This window comes from Neurospora tetrasperma (assembly GCF_000213175.1).
Source record: "Neurospora tetrasperma FGSC 2508 unplaced genomic scaffold NEUTE1scaffold_5, whole genome shotgun sequence".
In the NCBI taxonomy this organism is placed as follows: Eukaryota; Fungi; Ascomycota; class Sordariomycetes; order Sordariales; family Sordariaceae; genus Neurospora; species Neurospora tetrasperma.
The window spans coordinates 2242558-2260786 of NW_009799103.1; the positions used below are offsets into that span (position 1 = coordinate 2242558).

At 45.7% G+C, this 18229-nt stretch overlaps 4 protein-coding genes across 4 annotated transcripts; 2 read left to right on the plus strand and 2 right to left on the minus strand.

The window, feature by feature from the left end:
- Positions 1–7384: 7384 nt before the first annotated feature.
- On the plus strand, positions 7385–9385 carry NEUTE1DRAFT_85886 (uncharacterized protein; the record flags this gene model as incomplete). Its single annotated transcript, XM_009855032.1, has 4 exons — positions 7385–8123; positions 8203–8371; positions 8467–8691; positions 8758–9385. 4 exons carry the CDS (start codon positions 7385–7387, stop codon positions 9143–9145), a joined length of 1521 nt encoding a protein of 506 aa, XP_009853334.1.
- Positions 9330–11138, minus strand: NEUTE1DRAFT_102938 (uncharacterized protein; the record flags this gene model as incomplete). Its single annotated transcript, XM_009855033.1, has 3 exons — positions 9330–9455; positions 9545–10961; positions 11023–11138. 3 exons carry the CDS (start codon positions 11136–11138, stop codon positions 9330–9332), a joined length of 1659 nt encoding a protein of 552 aa, XP_009853335.1.
- A 1462-nt stretch (positions 11139–12600) lies between these two features.
- Positions 12601–14540, plus strand: NEUTE1DRAFT_123916 (uncharacterized protein; the record flags this gene model as incomplete). The annotated part of the gene is made up of 4 exons (XM_009855034.1): positions 12601–13459; positions 13657–13818; positions 13921–14058; positions 14138–14540. 4 exons carry the CDS (start codon positions 12601–12603, stop codon positions 14287–14289), a joined length of 1311 nt encoding a protein of 436 aa, XP_009853336.1.
- A 465-nt stretch (positions 14541–15005) lies between these two features.
- Positions 15006–17429, minus strand: NEUTE1DRAFT_131251 (uncharacterized protein; the record flags this gene model as incomplete). The annotated part of the gene is made up of 4 exons (XM_009855035.1): positions 15006–16877; positions 16968–17062; positions 17139–17315; positions 17392–17429. 3 exons carry the CDS (start codon positions 17184–17186, stop codon positions 15155–15157), a joined length of 1866 nt encoding a protein of 621 aa, XP_009853337.1.
- Between the last annotated feature and the right edge of the window lie 800 nt (positions 17430–18229).

An 18229-nucleotide genomic window follows, 5' to 3' on the forward strand; every position in this document is an offset into this window, starting at 1 on the left:
CCCCCCATCTATAATAATAACGCTAACCGCCTTCCCTACAATTCCTTAGTTTTAGGATCCCTAAGAATGTCTATAGTAATTTATAGCCGCCTTCCAAACGTTATTAACCAAAGTTATTTTAAGGCCCGCCGCTATCGCTACGCTGAAGTAAGTACTTTCCTAACTCGAAAAGTTCTTAGGGAGTAAGGAAGAGTTCGAAACCTAGGTTTTAAATGCGCAAGCAAAGCTCTATATAAATAGATCCGCTATTAGCGATTTAAAAGCGTAATTTTACTATTTACTCGCTTACCTATCATCCGCTATTAAAAAACTATTCGTCGCTTTTATTAGCTCCCCGTCGTTAAAATCGCCCGCTACTTTTTTTAATAAACTTCAGTTTACTTACAGCGATCCCAACGTTATTAAACGCGCTAGTCAAGAATTATATTAATTGCACCAAAAGAGTAGGGAATTAATAACGAACTTTTTAACTCGCTTTAAAAAGTATTCTACTGTACTAGAGCAGACTCCTAATTAGAAGCAACCAAAGTCAGCTAGCTTATTACTACCTTAAATAACAATTAGAAGCAATAGTTTTTAGAAAGAATCGATATACTTAAATAGTATTTATTGCTGTTTAAATACTTTCGCCGCTTTAATAGTGATACTTTTTTCGCTTTAGTATCGAACTCGAGGCACCCGGTTGACGATAACGCTAGTAATCCTATAGATACTTCTATTAATTATATTATACTAATAAGGACAAAGGAGAGTAGAGAGGTCTCTTAGAAGTAAAAGAGTAAATAGAAGAAGGAGGGTAAATATACTAGCTATAGTAGCGGGTCGTATTGGTTTAAATAGTATAGAAAGATAAAAATAAATACGGTCCAGCTATAATCCGGTAGGGGTTTAAATAATTACGACAATAATAATTAAGAGGAGGAATTTTTAAATTAAATAAAAATAAGGAAGTCGACTCCAATAAGACTACGGTAGAGGGAGCGTTAATTAAAGATTTAAAAGGAGGAGTCTTTAGTAATTAGGAGAAGTAAGGCTATGATGCAGGGAGTATTAATTTATTTTACGTTAGTAGTATAGTAAATTCTTAGACTATACCCCTTTACGTATAGCTAGTTAAATATTAGTATCTATTACAATATGCAACCGTTAGAGGGTAATAGATGTAATATTTTGTAGGTACGAATAATTATTAAGGCCGCCTCTAGCGAGAGGTGTAATAAATTTATTTAATAGCAGCTCCTACTAGTAAGAGAAGTAGAGCGATATAAAGTATTAGGTAATAGCCTTAATTCTAATTGTCTCCGTTACAGATTACTAAAATAATATAGTAACGGTCCCTAGATAGGCAAAGTTTAGAAATATCCCCTAATTCAATCTTAGTACCTCGGCCGGGGTATAGCTTTATATAAGTAGTAATACCAGCTCGGGTAGGGAGTAGGTAGTTGTACAGCGTTTATTTAGGGGTTTAGTATAAATACTTTTCTAGTATTGTTAATTCTTACCCATTTAGCTAAGCATTTAGTTAGGAGCGGTTATACTGGATTTTGGTTATTTTTCGTATATTTAGCTATATAGAGTGTTTTTTTAGTACGGTAGACCCGGCTCTTGAAAGGGGAGTAGGGGGGAGTAGGGGGGGAATATTATGGGGCTAGCGCTTAGGATTAAAAACTCAACTTTACCAAATCTACTAAAATGGGATAGGTCGTATCGATAAGGATGCGAACCTCCTAATTGGTCGGATCTATATATTTGCCTAGCCCGTACGCCCAACTATAAAACCTTCTTTCGACTACACCCTTCTAGTACAGTCTTCTCTTACTCTCTTTGTCAAATATAGCATTTCAACCACACACGACTGCTCGCTGTACAATACTCTGGCAGACCTATTACACTAACGAGCCTCCGCCTCCTATACCTAGTCTACTACTAGTACAATTATTTTTACTATTATTAACGTCTTAGTTAGTTATAATATTTTACTTTATTAAAGCTTCGTCTAACTCTATTTTAAACTTTTTATTTTTTATTTTTTCTATATAGAATTAACTTTCGAACTCTCTAAATTAACTTACAAAACTGTTACTAAAGAGGTTAAGTATTTAGACCGTTCGGACGATTAGAGAGATTATAGAGTAGAAAGCACTATTATTTATAAGAATAATAGTATCAACGAAGGACCTTCTAAAAGTTTGGAGGGGTTTAGATTTATTTCTTATAATAGTACTAATAAAGTATTTAATAGTTTAATTACGTAGTACGCCTTCTAGTGTAATTAAATAAACGTCTTTATCTATTAGTAGGTTGGAGCTTTCGGATTAGCTATTTTAGGGAGCGTTTAGAATGTTGATATCTTCGTCTAATACTTCTAAAAGGGTACCTTCGTTAGTAATAATAATATTATTATTAAGAATTATAGGCTTTATTAGATTCGACGGTTGCGGAATTTTCCGGCGATTGACGGCGTTATAGAATAGTATTAAAATTTATACTTCTTCCTTATAGTAAAGTACGCTCGCAGTATAATAATAAGGTGTAATTAATTGTTATAGGGTAAGGCAATACTAAATATATAGAGTAAAATATAATTTATATAATTGTATAAGAAAGAAGAGAAACTATAGAATTTGTACATAGCGGTTTATCTTATATAGGCGAGGGTGAGCCGTATCCTTAGTATACGTAATTGGAGCTTCCAGGAGCGTATAGCCAATCAGAGGGCCCGCGTTGGCCCAGCAGCCGCTGTAGCGATAATAAGGCTGAACGGATCAGCCAATTAGAGAGCGTACATCAACCAGCAACTATAGCCGTAGTAATACCGCAACCAGATGATAGTTATAGGCTAGCCCTATAATAATATAATAGGTCTGCTAGAGTATTGTACAGCGAGTAGTCGTGTGTGGTTGAAATGCTATATTTAATAAAGAGAGTAAAAGGGTGTTACAGGGCTGGCGCCCAGGGGTGTTTGCCTGGCTGGCACCCGTGTAAGCTAGGCATGCCTTCTGGTTGGGTGCACGGGCCGGCCGGCTGTCAGCAGCCGTCTTAGCGCTTAGATACACTGCGTGCTATTGGGTACATCTCTCGGGAGCCGCACGGGCTACATTTCTAGCCTTAGCATTTCTGGCACCTTTGATGCTCACTACGTTTCGTGTATTTAGCTAGAAGCTCTGTGCCAGTAGGGTGCAGACTTCCCTCTTCCTCTTTATCAGTTATTTTAAGCTCTTTTTAAAGCCTACCTGCGTGTATACCTTGTAGATCCCTTACAAAGGGAAGACTATACTAGAAGGGTACAATCTGGAAAAGGTTTTATATAGGACGCTAAGACCGTACGGGCTAAGCAGATATATAGATTCAACTAAACAAAAGGCTCGTATTCTTATTAATATAGCTAGTTCTAGCTTAGCAAACTTAGTAAAGCTGAGTCTTTAGTCCTAAGCGTTAGCCCTATAATATTACCTCTCTATTCTCCCTTAGAGAGCCCGGTCTACTATACTAGGGAAGACTATACTATTAAATATATAAAGAATAACCAAAATCTCCTACAACCGCTCCTAACTAAATACCCAGCTAAATAGGTACGAGTAACAATACTAAAAGGGAAAGATCTCCCTATTTAAGCCTTTAAACAAATACTATATAGCTAATTTACTTACTACCCGAGTTGGTATTACTACCTTTATAGAACTAAGCTCCAGCTGGGGTACTAATGTCACAGGTTGCTCAACTGTGACATTGTTATATAAGCGTGCATTCGATGTTCTGTCAGACGAACAGAATAATCTTCCATCTTTTGGTAGTTTGGCCTAGAAGCATTGCACGCTTCTAGTCTATGACACTTTGTTCTGTTCCACGGTTAGGACATTGCGGGTTCAATCCCCAGAGTAGTAATGTTGATAATAGTTTTGAGAGCGACTATTGAGATTAACATGTACTAGCGACAACTGATTAGAAAGCAGAAGCTTTCAGGTGGTGTTATATAGCCTCAGCGACTGTAAAGAAGAAAGCAGGAAGACAGCTGAGTCCTTTCCTTCCTAAAACGGGCCCCAGAGCGGGAAGGTCCCTGGAGCGGGATTTTAAGGGAAGGTAGTGTTACAGGTTGCTCAATCATGATATTGTTATATAAGCGTACATTCGATATTCTATTAGACGAATAGAATAATTTTCCATCTTTTAGTAGTTTGGCCTAGAAGCATTGCACGCCTCTAGTCCGTGACAACTAAGATTGAATTAGGGATTTAGACTATACCTATTTAAGAGTCCTCTTTTATAGGATTATAAATTTATATACGCTAGTAAATAATTAAAATTACAATTATTACCCAGTACTTTATATTGCTCTACTTTTCCTACTAATAAGAAATACTACGTTCTTATAATATCTATAATCCCTTCGCTAGAGGGTAGCCTTAGTAAACTATTGTACTTATAAAATATAATATCTATTACCCTCTAATAATTATATTCTTGTAGTAGATACTACTAAAGTAGTTGAGTACTAAAGGGTACTATATAATAGTCTGATTATTCTAATTAGTAAAAGTACGTCTAATAAGCTTTTAGAAGTTCCACCTTTTAAATATAGTAGCGCTCCTTTACTCCTAGTATTATTAGGGTCGACCTTTAGTCTTTACTTAGTCCAAATTTTCTTCTTCCTTTTAGAGTGTTATTATTATAGCTATTTAAGCCTTTACTGAATTGTAGCCGGACTATATTTATATTTATAGATAATCGCGGGCACTTCTTATACCAATATAACCCGCTACTATAATTGCTATACTTACTCTCCTTCTTTTATTTATTCTTTTACTTTTAAAATAGTAATAGTATAGAGGGTTTTATCACCGAAGTATTGATAGAAGTATCTATAGGATTACTATTATCCTTAACCGAATATCTTGAATTTAATTTTAAAATAAAGAGAAAAGAATTGCTGTTGAATCAGCAAAGGTATTTAAGTAGTAAGGAGTACTATTTAAGTACGGCGGTTCAGTTGGAAAACTATTATTTCTATTTATTACTCAAAATAGTAATAAGCTAGCTAACCTTAGTGATACGGGGAGTGACCTTCATTTATAATAGTAAATAAAAATAAAGAAAGGAAGATGTTCTAAGAAAGAAGGGAAGGCTTCCAGCCAGCCGTCTGCACGCAGTAGATATACTGTACAGCGAGCCAGAGCACGGGCCACGGGGTGGCCCGAGCACTGCAGTCTAGATGCCCAGGCTAGGCACGGCAAGAAAGCCTCCATAGCAGCCCAACTTATTATAGGGTAAGGGCACTATTGGGGGTAAGTTACGATATTCGTTGTTGTACGAAGGAAGTAAGAGGAGAGTGTGCGCCAGCCTAGGCTTATAAGGGTTGCGTAACCCAATGGAGTGGGTCGCGTAGAGCCCCAATACCCAAGCTGGTACTAGTGCTATAGTACAGCACTAATGGTACGTAATCTAGTTATATGCTATAGCAAGGCACAGGGTATGTGATCTAGCCCTGTGATACAACTAATTTGGGCTGTTACGATTAGTAAATACTATATTACAGTATAGATATAGAAATCTAAGAATTTCCCTATTACTTAGCTACTTCTAACTAGGAATTAATATGGGTATAGTAGAGTACTTCTTTAAATCGGGCGAGGAAGATTACTATTAGTTTGTATAACTTCTAATAAAATTAGTAAAACTCTTAACTAACCCTTCTTATAGTATTAAGTTTTCCGTAGGTAAGTTGGAACTTATCAATAAATTCTTAGGGAGATTAAAGTATAGTAGTGAAGGCAACAAGCGGCTTCTTAATAGCGGGCGATAGGTAGAAATATAAATAGTAGAACTACACTTCTAAGTTGCTAATAGCGCGGCTATCTACGTGGAGCTTAGCCTATGTGTTTAAAATCTAGGTTTTGAAATCCTCCTTATTTCTAGAAAATTTTTTGAGATAGGGAAGCACTAATTTTAGGACAGCGGGCTTCGTAATAACCTCAATCAACAACATTTGGAAGGCGGTTATAAATTACTACAAACGTTCTTAAAGGTCTTAGAATTAAGAGATTACAAGGAAGGTAGCGGGTACTATAGTAGATAAAAACTCTTCAGGTGTACTTACGAGAGAAGGGTAATAGTATTAACTTAAAAAAGAGAGTCAAATATAATATAACGGGTCTGTTAGAGTATTGTATAGCGAGTAGTCGTGTGTAGTTGAAATGCTATATTTGATAAAGAGAATAAAAGGGAAGATTATACTAGAAGGGTATAGTTTGGAGAAGGTTTTGTACAGGGTGCTAAAACTGTATAGGCTAGGCAGATATATGGATCCAACTAACCAGAAGGCTTACACCCTTATTAATACAGCTAGTCCCGGCTTAGCAAGCTTGGCAAAGACGAGTCTTTAATCCTAGGCGCTAGCCCTATAATAATATAGACTACCCATTTAGGTAATACAACCTTAGAAAGATAAAAGAGTTAAAGTTTAAAGCCTTATATCTTAACAAATATTAGCCGTATAGGAAAACTAAGACTACTATTAGAATTAGAATAAGAGATTTTATATTAAGATTATTCCCTTTTATTTATATTAATGTTGCTAAATTTATAATATATAGTAATGTTTAATTATTCTTCTATAGCCAATAGCCAAAAAAACCTAAAACCCGCTCAGACCTGCTACTGCAAAAACAGGGGGTGGGGTCGGGGGGTGGGGTGGGTTTTGGAGGTTGGTAGGTCTAAGAACTGAGTCTACTACCTCCAAGTAGGAACCTTATAAACTTCGGGTCTATAGTTCTATCAACGGGAGAACTCAGATAACATCGTTATCTCACCTCGCACCCCCCCCCCCCCCCCCCTTCTCCCCCAAGGCGCCGCCGCTCATCGCAGCTGAACACTCAAACAATGGGGACTACCTGTTTGCCTACATAAATCGTTATGGAAGGGAGGGTGACTTACACTTGTATCTACCTACCTAGTACCTAATTACCTACCTCTACCTACCTACCTACCTTGCCGCCCTCCCTCTACCTACGGCTCATGCCTGAATCCTCCAACTCTTTGCGCCAGTGCACTCTTTCGTTGGCAGGCTGGGGCAGTTTACAGACAACATACAAACCTTCCATTTAGCATCACAACGCGGCTTCCGTCTTCTCTCCCGGCCTCCAAACTTGGATGCCATCTGCACATACGAGAACTTAACAGCAGTCATCACCCCCGCCACCTTCTCATCCCCACCATCGACATATCCGAAACCGATACCCGCATCTTTAGTTTGATCTTGTCGTCTAGCGATCCTCAGCTATTCTGTCCATCAGGACGCGTTGCGTGTCTGGCTTAAGTTGGAATTTTGCCGGCATCCACTTCTATCCGTCAAGCCCACCTCGCCTCTGGGCACCCAGGGGACGCATTCATGACTTCCTCGCGACCGAGCGGCACCGGCAGCACTGGCTGGCAAGAGACAGTGTCCAATACATCTCCGAAGCTGGTTAACGCAATGGAGGCTGCCAGAGCCGGCGCTGCCGAAGTTGGACGCGTAGGCCGCCGCTTCCTCTACCGGATATGGGACTGGGAGCCTGTCAACAATCGCACTATTAATGAGCCCGTGTGGTGTCTCGGCTGTTCGTACACGCTTGACATCAAGCAGTACGGCTCGCCCTTGTCATCGTCGTCGCTATCCCAGCTTACAGCAGACACACCACCCTTGGATAAGTCACAGCTTGCCGCCACGCATCAGCACCAAGACTTTAATGGCGTCCGGACCATTGCCACGGCAACTTGTCTATCAGACACCTCAATGTCTGCAGCACCGGCAGGTTCCCAGCTGGGATCCTTCGACACGGCCCCAGATTCTGTAACGAGTGGTTATGATTCGGCTTTAGCATACGAAGAGCCTGGGCAAGATGGTGGATGGCCGCCCACCTTTCTCGACGACTTCGAGTCTCGTATATGGATGACGTACCGCACTGACTTTGCATTCATTCCGAGATCGAGCGACCCCCAAGCGTCTTCTGCCCTGTCCTTCGCGATGCGGATAAAGACTACCTTTTCGGACTTGACGGGCTTCTCGTCCGATACGGGCTGGGGGTGCATGATAAGGTCAGGTCAGAGCCTCCTAGCAAACGCTATACTTATTGCTCGCCTTGGCCGTGGTAAGTTGCTCTTTTCGACATGCTTGCTCGCAACAACAAAAATAAACAACAAGCGTGACAACTAATAGCACTGGTATAGAATGGAGGCGAGGTACAGACTTAGATGCGGAAAAGGACATCATTGCCCTTTTTGCAGACGACCCTCGCGCCCCATATTCCCTACACAACTTTGTCAAATACGGTGCCACGGCGTGTGGCAAATACCCGGGTGAATGGTTTGGTCCGTCGGCAACTGCACGGTGCATACAGTAGGTTATGGTCCTCCGGGCAAACACAAGAAGCCTCCTTGACTCGTGAAGACAAAGAGAGTGAGTAGTGTGACAGTATGGCTTACAATGTGCAGGGCATTGGCGGACGAGAAGCAGTCGGGCTTGCGGGTATACTCAACCGGTGACCTACCGGATGTTTACGAAGACAGCTTTATGGCGGTTGCGAATCCGGATGGGCGCGGCTTCCAGCCAACACTGATTCTCGTATGCACAAGACTTGGCATTGACAAAATCAACCAAGTATACGAAGAGGCCCTCATCTCAACTCTGCAGTTACCCCAGTCAATAGGTATAGCCGGGTAAGTCTTTGAACCCAAATATGTGACCTGGCACTATGCATTTACTCATCCTAACGTGAACATTAGCGGTCGTCCTTCCTCGTCCCATTATTTTGTCGGCGTCCAAGGCCAACGGCTCTTCTACTTGGACCCTCATCACCCACGGCCTGCACTTCCTTATCGCGAAGATCCGAGAGGATATACGGCAGAAGAATTGGATACGTGTCATACTCGACGACTGCGACAGCTTCATATTGGCGACATGGATCCTAGTATGCTTATCGGGTTTCTCATCAAGGATGAGGACGATTGGGACACGTGGAAAAGCTCCGTGAAGCATGTTCAGGGCAAGTCCATCATCAGTGTTTCCCCGTACGACCCTGCCAGGGGGCAGGGTGGAGGGCGTGCCGAAGCCATTGATGAAGTAGAAACTCTAGAGAGTGATGATGATGGAGAACCCGCTTTGGGAGCATAATGACTCAAGAAACGGGGCATGATGTATTCGGAGCCTCGCTTCACTACTCAACTTCAAGCCAGTACGAGACCGACGAAAAGAGACGTTGAGGCACACACGGTAGGTGGCGGTACCGACGCTATATTGTACAAAGTCTTGGGCGCGTGTTATGATCGTCTGATGTGACGGTAGTACACAAAACTATCTACCGTCTCGCTTTTCTATCACCCTTTGTGGATTGAGGTGCAGGGGCCGCATGATTTTGTTCCTTGATGTGCGCGAATAACTTAGTCCGAGATGAGAAGGTTTCTTTGCAGAAGGCGCAAAGGTGCTATTACTTCCTATTAGTCGAGTGTTATGCGATATACGCAATATAATATACGCGCGATTTCTTCAAAGTGTACGTGAGTTACAACTTACAGTGCCTTGTTCACCTGCTTCAGCGGCTTGCCGCGCAGCCTTCTTCTCGCGTTTTAGTTTCGCTTTACCCAACTTCTTACCAGCACCGCCAGACTCCGTCCCACCAACTTCCAGGCCGAGAATGTTGTCAGTCAGAGAGTCGACGCCTTCAGTAGTGGCCAGACTGTCGGGCCGTGGTTCTCTAAAGGCAGTTCCAGCAGTGAATCGATTTTCGACTGTTGATCGAGGTGCATACTCGTCATCTTCCGTACTCGAGTCATCCGCTGCACTTCGGCCCTGATCCTCTCGCGTTTCTGCGCTTTGGTAGATGTCCTCGTGACTTTGTGAATTGCCACCTAAAACGCCCAAGGGGGATTTTGCGGTATCATCACTACCGTCCAAATTGGTCTTTCGGGGAATTTGCGGCTGAGGTGAGGGCGTCGAAATAGCAGGACTCTCTACACCCAGGTGGAAATCGGCGTTTTCCTTTTTCATCTGCCTTTGCAGTTGCTGAACGGCTTTGACGTGTTTCTTGCTTTTCTCGTGCGCCTCCAATTGCTTTTCACTCTTGAATGTCTTGTTGCAGACAACGCATTCCAGGACCTCAACTTCAGACTCCTCCTCAGAAGTGAGAGAAAACTCGCTAAGCGGCTGCTCTTCATCATCCCGCGCCTGAGCCCAGTCAGGCACCACGTACTCGGCCAGCTTCTCTTGATTGGCGGCTCGTGATCGGGCCGCCTGGGCAGCGGCGGAATTCCGTAGGATCTGTTGCCGTTCAGACTCGGATTGCGTGTTTGGAATATAACGGGGGTCACGTTTCCTGACAAACGACACGAGGGACAAGACGGCATCATTGAATTCGCGGATGCCCTCTTCACGAAATTTGCGGTTTTCCTTTTCCATGAGTCTACGGACTCTACGGTCAGGGGCATCGCTAAGGCGATATTTGTCCTTCCAGCTGAACGTCTTTTTGGTAGAGAAGCCTGACCAGATCTTGTAGAATGGCTTCGCGACGGAATCGTAGTCGTCGCCGGCCCGGCCAAAAGCTGGATATTCTACGGGCACGATGCCTTCCCAATCTGCCGCTGCGGTTTCTTCGGCCGCGAGTTGGTCAAAAAACGAGTTAAGAATACCAAAAAAACCGTTAGGGCTGTCGTTCATGTGCACACTCGAGTTGAATCGGCCCATCAGCGTAAAGATGGCTGTTGCGGAGGTGTAGCTAGTTCCATCATGGCCAGATGGCTCAGCGCCAGAGACATCTGTCTGGCCTGTGAGGATGGCCTCACGATGGGAATCGTACCAGGCGCGTTCCTGAGGATCCGACAGGATCTCGTAGGCCGTCTGTACTTCGGCGAACTTCCTGGTCGCATTCTCTTCATCATTGAAGTTGCGGTCAGGATGCAGCTCGAGGGCCTTCTTTTTGTATGCCTTTCGAATCCTACCTGAACTCGTCAGTACCGTATGCAAACTTGCAACGTCTGAGATGGAAATGAGCTCACTCGGTATCGGCAGCCTGGCGATCTACCCCCAGAACCTCATAATAGCATGTCTTGCGCTCTAGTACGGCAGCAGAGGCCTGTCCGCCGGACCGCGGGGCTGATTGCTCGGCACCCATATGGGAATCTTAGCTTGCTGGCGCAATGAGTTACGTGGGTACGGTAGTGAGCAGATGGCGTTCTATGAGGATGATGGAGAGAGAAGGAATCGGCAGAAAAAGCATTGTTAGTATACACAGCACATCTGTGCTTTTGTGATGGCGGCGCTACTAAGAAAAAATGATGCTGAGGCGGGTCGGGCGGTGGGTGCAGTAAAGTCGAGGTGGGGCGGGCTGCAGCATACTCGCCGTTGGGAACCTCAAGGTAGGCGATTCGAGCCCTGACGAGTAGGTATATACCGTATAATTCCGGGGCATATATTTTTACCTCCCCTAGTAAAACTCTAAAAATCAGATGTGGTCTACACTCATAGTGCTCGAATATGTGCTTCTCACGCCCGATAAAAAGAGTGGGGGGGGGGACAGCGTGAGAGGCCGGAGCACTGTTAATTCGATTCTCAGTCTGCCCTGTCTTTTCCCACCTATCTTTTTGAGGGCGCTGGAGGGTAGAGAAATTCAGAATCACCGTCTTGCATACAATCTTGGTGGGCATCAAGTGCTGCAGTATGTATAAAGATACTGCCTGCTTTGTCATAACCCTGACAATATATGCCCCGGAATTATACCGTAGTGTACAGTCCACCCCTAGTTTCTGTCTGTTAACGCGGGACTAGGCGGTAGGTAACTAAATACCTACTCTTACTGGTCCAGACCTTCCACTCGAGTTGCCTAGAATACTTAACAGAATCGGCCCTTCCAATTGTAAGCAGCCCTCGCTTTCTCCACTTACATGAACCATCACATGGCCACCACCCTCGTCGTGTAGAGGGTTCGGGGGAGGGAGGAACATAGGTTAGTAGAACCGTGTCGACGGAACAAGAGGTAGATGGCATGGTAAGAGAAGACGGTGTGCTTTCGCAGATTTGAATATATCGACTGGCCTCGGCGCGCACACAGCAGCACCAGGGACATAATCACATAGTACCTGCGCGCCTCAATCGTCGTCGCCATCGCCGGTCACTTCGTTGCTTGGAGGTGTACCTGTACCAAGAAGCGACCGTCCATTCGAGTAAGTCTAGTGCAGTGCAGCTCTTCCTCTACCTTTATACTAAGTGCCACATTGGCTGAGGATGGGTGGCCATGTGCGACCAACAAACAGGCCATTCATTGCCATTGCCTTCAAAAGAGCAAACAGACACACACTCATGTCTAACATCACTGGTGCGCATTTAGTTGAGTGATTTCACCGACACCAAACCGTCCGCGCGTGTCAACGTCCCGACCCGATTCCAACGAGATTCCGAGTTTCCTCTCTTCAGCTATTGCCGATTCACGACCCGACCTAGACCTAAACCTAGTAGTCATCGCTGTCGCACCGCGCGACTCGCCAAATTGCCCCTCGTTCTTCCCCAATCCTACAGTTACTCGCCATGACCCCGCCTCCGAACGAATACCAGGACTTTTGCATGGCCATGTCGCTACAATGAAATTCGGTCACTCATTCAAGGAGGCCCTGCAAGGGGAGAGCTACCCTCAGCATTGGGTAGACAAAGCCATTCCGTACGGTCAGCTCAAGAAGCTCCTGGGCAAGGTGCGAGAAGAACTTACTCGCAACGGCTATGACCCCGATACTCTTCACAGGCTCTTGGCCGATCACAACGCAGAGTACAGGCTAAGGGTAGAGAATTCCCACATCCTCCGCCCCAAACTGGTAGTCCGCCCCTCGGCCAGTACCATTTGTCTACGATCCGATACGGTTCCGAAGCTCCTCACGGGAGGAGAGCTCAGCACGCCCGCCAGCGCACCTCCCAAGTCGTCGTCTGTACTGCTGGGAAATCCCACCTCGTCACCCCCGAGTCTGGCGCAAGCCCAGGATGCTGGATGGGTTGATATTCCTCTGGACTCAGACGCAAAGTTCTTCAACATCCTACAAACAGATGTGGTCGAGCTAGACTCGCTGCAAACCCAAGAGCGTCAATCTATGAATGACGGCATACAGCTGCTTGGCGATGAGATTGCACGTCTGGCTCGGCCCCGCAAGGGAGTCATTCATATAGCAAAATCTGACCTCTACCGTTGGCGTGAGATTTTTGAACTCTACCTGGCCGCCCAGGTATTCTTCTCGACTGCCGAGACAGCCACGGGTCCGCGTGATAGTGAGAAGGCGCGGAAGCAGCTTGTTTGGTTCCAGGATGAGGTCAACAAACGACAGCTTTTACAAAAATTCAAACTCAAGGCTAGCGCGGAAGCTTACACACATTTCCTCGAACTCAACGCAACCCTCCTGAAAAATTTCAAGTTCCAAGAGCTTAACCGAACAGCGGTTACCAAAATCATCAAGAGTGAGTCCAGCCCAGAACGGAGTAGTGGATAACAACGACAAAAGGGCAAGACGAAGATGCGGGGCAGAAAGAAGAAATAGAGAAGAGCGAGCGAGAGGAAGGGTATCAGCGAGAAAATAGCTTGCGTGTTATGATCAAGCGGAGGTCACTTTAAGCGTACAGGATTATGACATGACCATATGCTAACTGTTCAGCAGAATTCGATAAACAGACGTCATTGGGTGTGAAGGCAGAGTTCCCAAAAGCCATGAGCTCTGCCCCCTTCATCGTTGGGAGTATTGCCAAAGACATCTGCTCACAGATGGCTTGCGAAGTGCTCAGCCGTGTTCCCCAAATTGTGGATTACACATGCACAATCTGTACGCATGCCGGCAGGTCTACGTCAAAATTTAGACCGACCCTGCCCACCCCCACAGCCTTGCGTGGTGGTATATTCAAGCTGACAATGATGGATGTTGTAGGTTACTCGATCTGCTGGCTCCCCGTGCGACTGGACTGTGACCACATGTTTTGCATCCGGTGCATGATCAAGATGCAAACCCGAGAAAAAGAGCTGTGCCCCCTCTGTCGGGCCAAAACCGTGCTATCTGCGACTGAAGGTAATGATGAATTTCAACATGGCTCGATGAGCAGTATTGAGCACGTATAGCTAACATGCGTCGCTTTTGCCAACTACAGCCCACATCGACTGGAAATTGATGTCCTATATGGAGAAGTGGTTTCCTAAGGAAACAAAAGAAAAACAGCGTTACAACGAACTAGAAAGACGCAGGGAATTGTTGGGCGAGGCCTACGTTGATACAAACGACGGGCCATGCATCGTGATGTAGACGGTGTACCTTATCTGCTTGGCTGGCTATCTTGCCTTTATGGGTTCCCCCTTATCACTGAATCTCAATCATGTTGAAATTCCTTCGAGTTGGGTCACTCTGTGTTTCTACTTTACTATTGATGATGATTTGGACGTGATACGCGTGGGAACTTGGTCGGCCAGTCAGCGCTTCACACAAAGCAAATCAATCCAAATCTAGGGTCTGATTTGAATTATTTTGGGATATTTTGAAGTCAGATTTGCGTTGTTGGGAGTGTAATTGAATTGAATTACGTAGATTTGCTTCGGATCATCATCTTTTCCAGCCACATAAACAGGATAGAATAATACCAAGATTCCTCACCATAGTCCAGAGTATCACAGTTTCTCTACCGATATACGAGATTTCTTTGATTAGTTTTATAATATTCACATCCGACCGCCTACAGCCAAAATTATCGTGTATATATCGAAGCGTTATATTACTGCAGAAATCTTATGCCTCTGACAAAACAGACACGCAAATTAACCAAATCAAATCTGACCTCAAAATTGCGTTGTTGTTGTGCTCGGTTTGCTTTACTGGGTTACAGGGTGGCTTGCTTTGATTGTATATGATTTGAATTGTGTGAAGCCCGACTCGGCCTTACATGGATGCGGGAAATTCTCGGCTGATGTTCAGCAGGTCAAGATCCGATTCCCTAGGCAGATGGGACCCGGTCGAGTAGTATATAGTTGCCAAAGTGTAGGTATGTATTGGCGGCAAAGGATAAATGTGTGACATGCGAAGAGAACACAATGGTTGTATCATTTCACTCCTCTTCCTACCAGAGACCCAGCTTAACATGTTTACATCTGTAAGCACTCGCTACCTGTCCTTACTTTCAAGGATATTGAGATTGTTCCTCAGCAACTTCCAGTGCTCTGGTAAACACATTGATAAGCTCATCTGTTCCCTCCAGCCCGACACTGATCCGTATCAAATTCCTGTCAACACCATACTGCTCAGCCCAGTCAAGCTCCTGATAATGCGCCAGGAGCACATAGGGCGAAGTCAATGTGAAGTTGGTTCCCAAGCTCGGACCCTTGGCCGTTTCGATCGCATCGTAAAAGGCCACAGCCTGCTTCTTCCCTTTGAGGACCACTGAGATAAGGCCACCGTAGCCTCCTTGTGGCAGCTTGACCGCTTCATAGTTGGCCCGTGAATCGTTGTACTTGGGGTAGTAGAGAGTCTTGACGAGCGGATGATCTTTGAGGACGCGGCAAATGGCTTCGGCATTTGCATTGACTCGGTCTATGCGCGCGACGAAGTCTCTGCTGTTGCGCTCCATGAAGATGACATCCTCGGGCCAGTAGGTGTCCTCCAATTGCTGCTGGACGAAGGATTTCAGGGCTGAATAGTATCGTGAATTAGGGTTAAATATAGCACCGCCACCCATGACGTTGCAGTCGCCGCTAAAAATCTTTGTGAGACTGCTGACAACAATGTCCGCGAACTGGAGGACATTCACATTCGCAAAAGTGCCAATAGTCTCGTCTACAACAACGGCAAACTCGTACTTGTCCGCCAGCTCCCGAATACGGACCAGGTCGGGACAAGTGAGTAAGGGGTTGCCCGGAAATTCACAGAAAAGAGCGAGATACCGCTCTCCGGACTCGAGTCGAGTCTCCAAGTCGTCGAGGTCGGACTTGGAACCGTGGCCGTAGAATAACGCACCAGAAGGGTTGAACTTCTCCAGAATCTTGAGCGTATCGACGTAAGGGAAGCCAAAGTTGACGCTCTTTAGCGGCGTGCTGCCCGGCGGGGTTCGAATGGAATACAGCGCTCTGTGGGCATGAAAAATGGCGTTCATTCCGCATGGGAAGAGATAGATATCTTCCTCGCGAAGATTGGCGATGCCGCGGGTGTTGGAACTCATCTGCTTTTCTGATAGCGAAGGGGAACCTCCAAGGTCATGGTCGGCACTCCGCAGTGCTCCGGCAATTCGTCTCTTGATGGCGGACTTGGCGGGATGGACAAAGGAGAGGTCGAGGTTTCTGCCGAAACGCTCTTCTAGAAAACGGGAAGTTTCTTGGATCATCGCAGTCTCTCCGGTAGCCCTGTGGACATGGCCGTGCATTATCGTTTGTTGGTTTCCTCCAGCGTCAAGCGAAGCCTGCCGCTGATAGCGCTTGGGACCGCGACACGGCTTTGCTGCAGAGACAGCCGCATTACGGAGTTCGATATCAGGACGCAGCAAGCCGTCTTTGAACAAACCGTGGCAGAACTCAGCCCGACGGCTAGAAACGCCATCTCCACTATGCTGCCAGTACTGCTTTGCGAATGGAAAGCCGTCCTGTGGCATGATGACAGCAGAGATGGATGGACAAAGGGGCTCCAGGGCACGCGCCTCGGGATCCGACATATCAAGAACGAGGTTGACGACCTCAATGTTGCTGCAGACATCAACAGGTGCCCGCGAGCGGATGAAATCAACGCAGCGAGAGGCAATGGTCGGCGTCGGGAAAAGCATGGCTGTGATATCACTAGTTCGCTTGGCCTTGGTACTGACATGCGTGGCCACAATGTCAGCAGCAAAGGCCTGAATGGTCCGATGGATGAAGAAGCTGACACAGGTCGGTCAGTACAACTGTAGTGCTGATCGAGATACTCCGACTGTAGTGATCATGATGTCTGGAGGACAGGCGCCCACATACCGAGGATACCCCGTTGCCATGCGTTTAACCACCCAATCCTGGCCCTCCTCATAGCCAACATTGGCACTCCAGGTTGGGAGTGAGACGCTCACGGCCTAGAGACAGCAACTTGAGGTCAGAACGAGGTATTGTAATGGTGGTAACTGTATGTGCTGGGGAATGGGTGCATACATGAGCGGTCTCCGAGGGTATAGAGTCCCCAAGCTCGAAGGGAGGCATGGTGTACGTAACTGAGTGCCAGATGAGTGCGGATAAGTAGTTAGATGAGTGGTGATGCTGCGTGAATGTTATACTTTTGCTTCGCGCTGATGTGAGGACCTTCCCTATTGGTTCCTGGCCTAATAGATGCTGTCTTTCCGTTAGCTGGGTCACAATTACCGCTTAAGATAGTGAGGCAAGGGCAAGCCCCAAGAACATGGCTAACATTAAACTAGGTGTGTCCTTGATAATTTGACCTAACTTATCTCTACCTCCCTATTAGTTCTGAGCAAGGGAATGAGTAAAGGGAGATGTCGAGTGAGCAACCAAGTGAGCCAAGTGAGCGAGATCTGAGATGGAATTTGGTCGCTAAGGAGTGACTCGTCGATGCCGAGTATCGGAGGCTTTCAAGTATCTGTACTTGTTGTCGTATCCAATCAATCACGGAGTTAGATCTAAGCTAGCGGTGACGATCGTTCTTAGTATGTACTCTCCCTACTGCCAGTACTGTGTAAATCATGTGAAGAATATTTCTGGCAGAGACGGTCGCATTTGACGTTTCGTTGATAGACTGGTCCTTCTCACGCCCTAAACTACATTTCGCAAGTCTCCCCTTCTCTACCGGATACACCTTGCTCTGCAGGAGATTCTTATTGTTCATAACGCTGCATTGTTATATTATGCAGCATACGTTCATACCCTCCGCCTACAAGGTCAATGTAGGTACTTACGTACCCGGGCCGCGGCGCGAAACCGACATGACGGAATCCCCACAGTCTCCACCCCATGGAAGATGGGTCCACGCCCCGCCCGAACGCCTACTGTGACCTACACATTGACGCCGTAGATCGGTGACGGAAGGTGCAAAGAAGATGAGGGAGTATCTTTCTGTTCTGCCCCTGCCGGCCGTTGCCTGCCGACCAGCCGACCTCCAACCGCCCGTCAAACGCGAGGCGCTCCCATGATGAAACAAAGGTACATCGAGCAGGACTGGAAATACATGTAATATTCTAGCCAACTCGTTTCTGGACAATGGTAATAGCCTTTCTATGTTTTACATATCA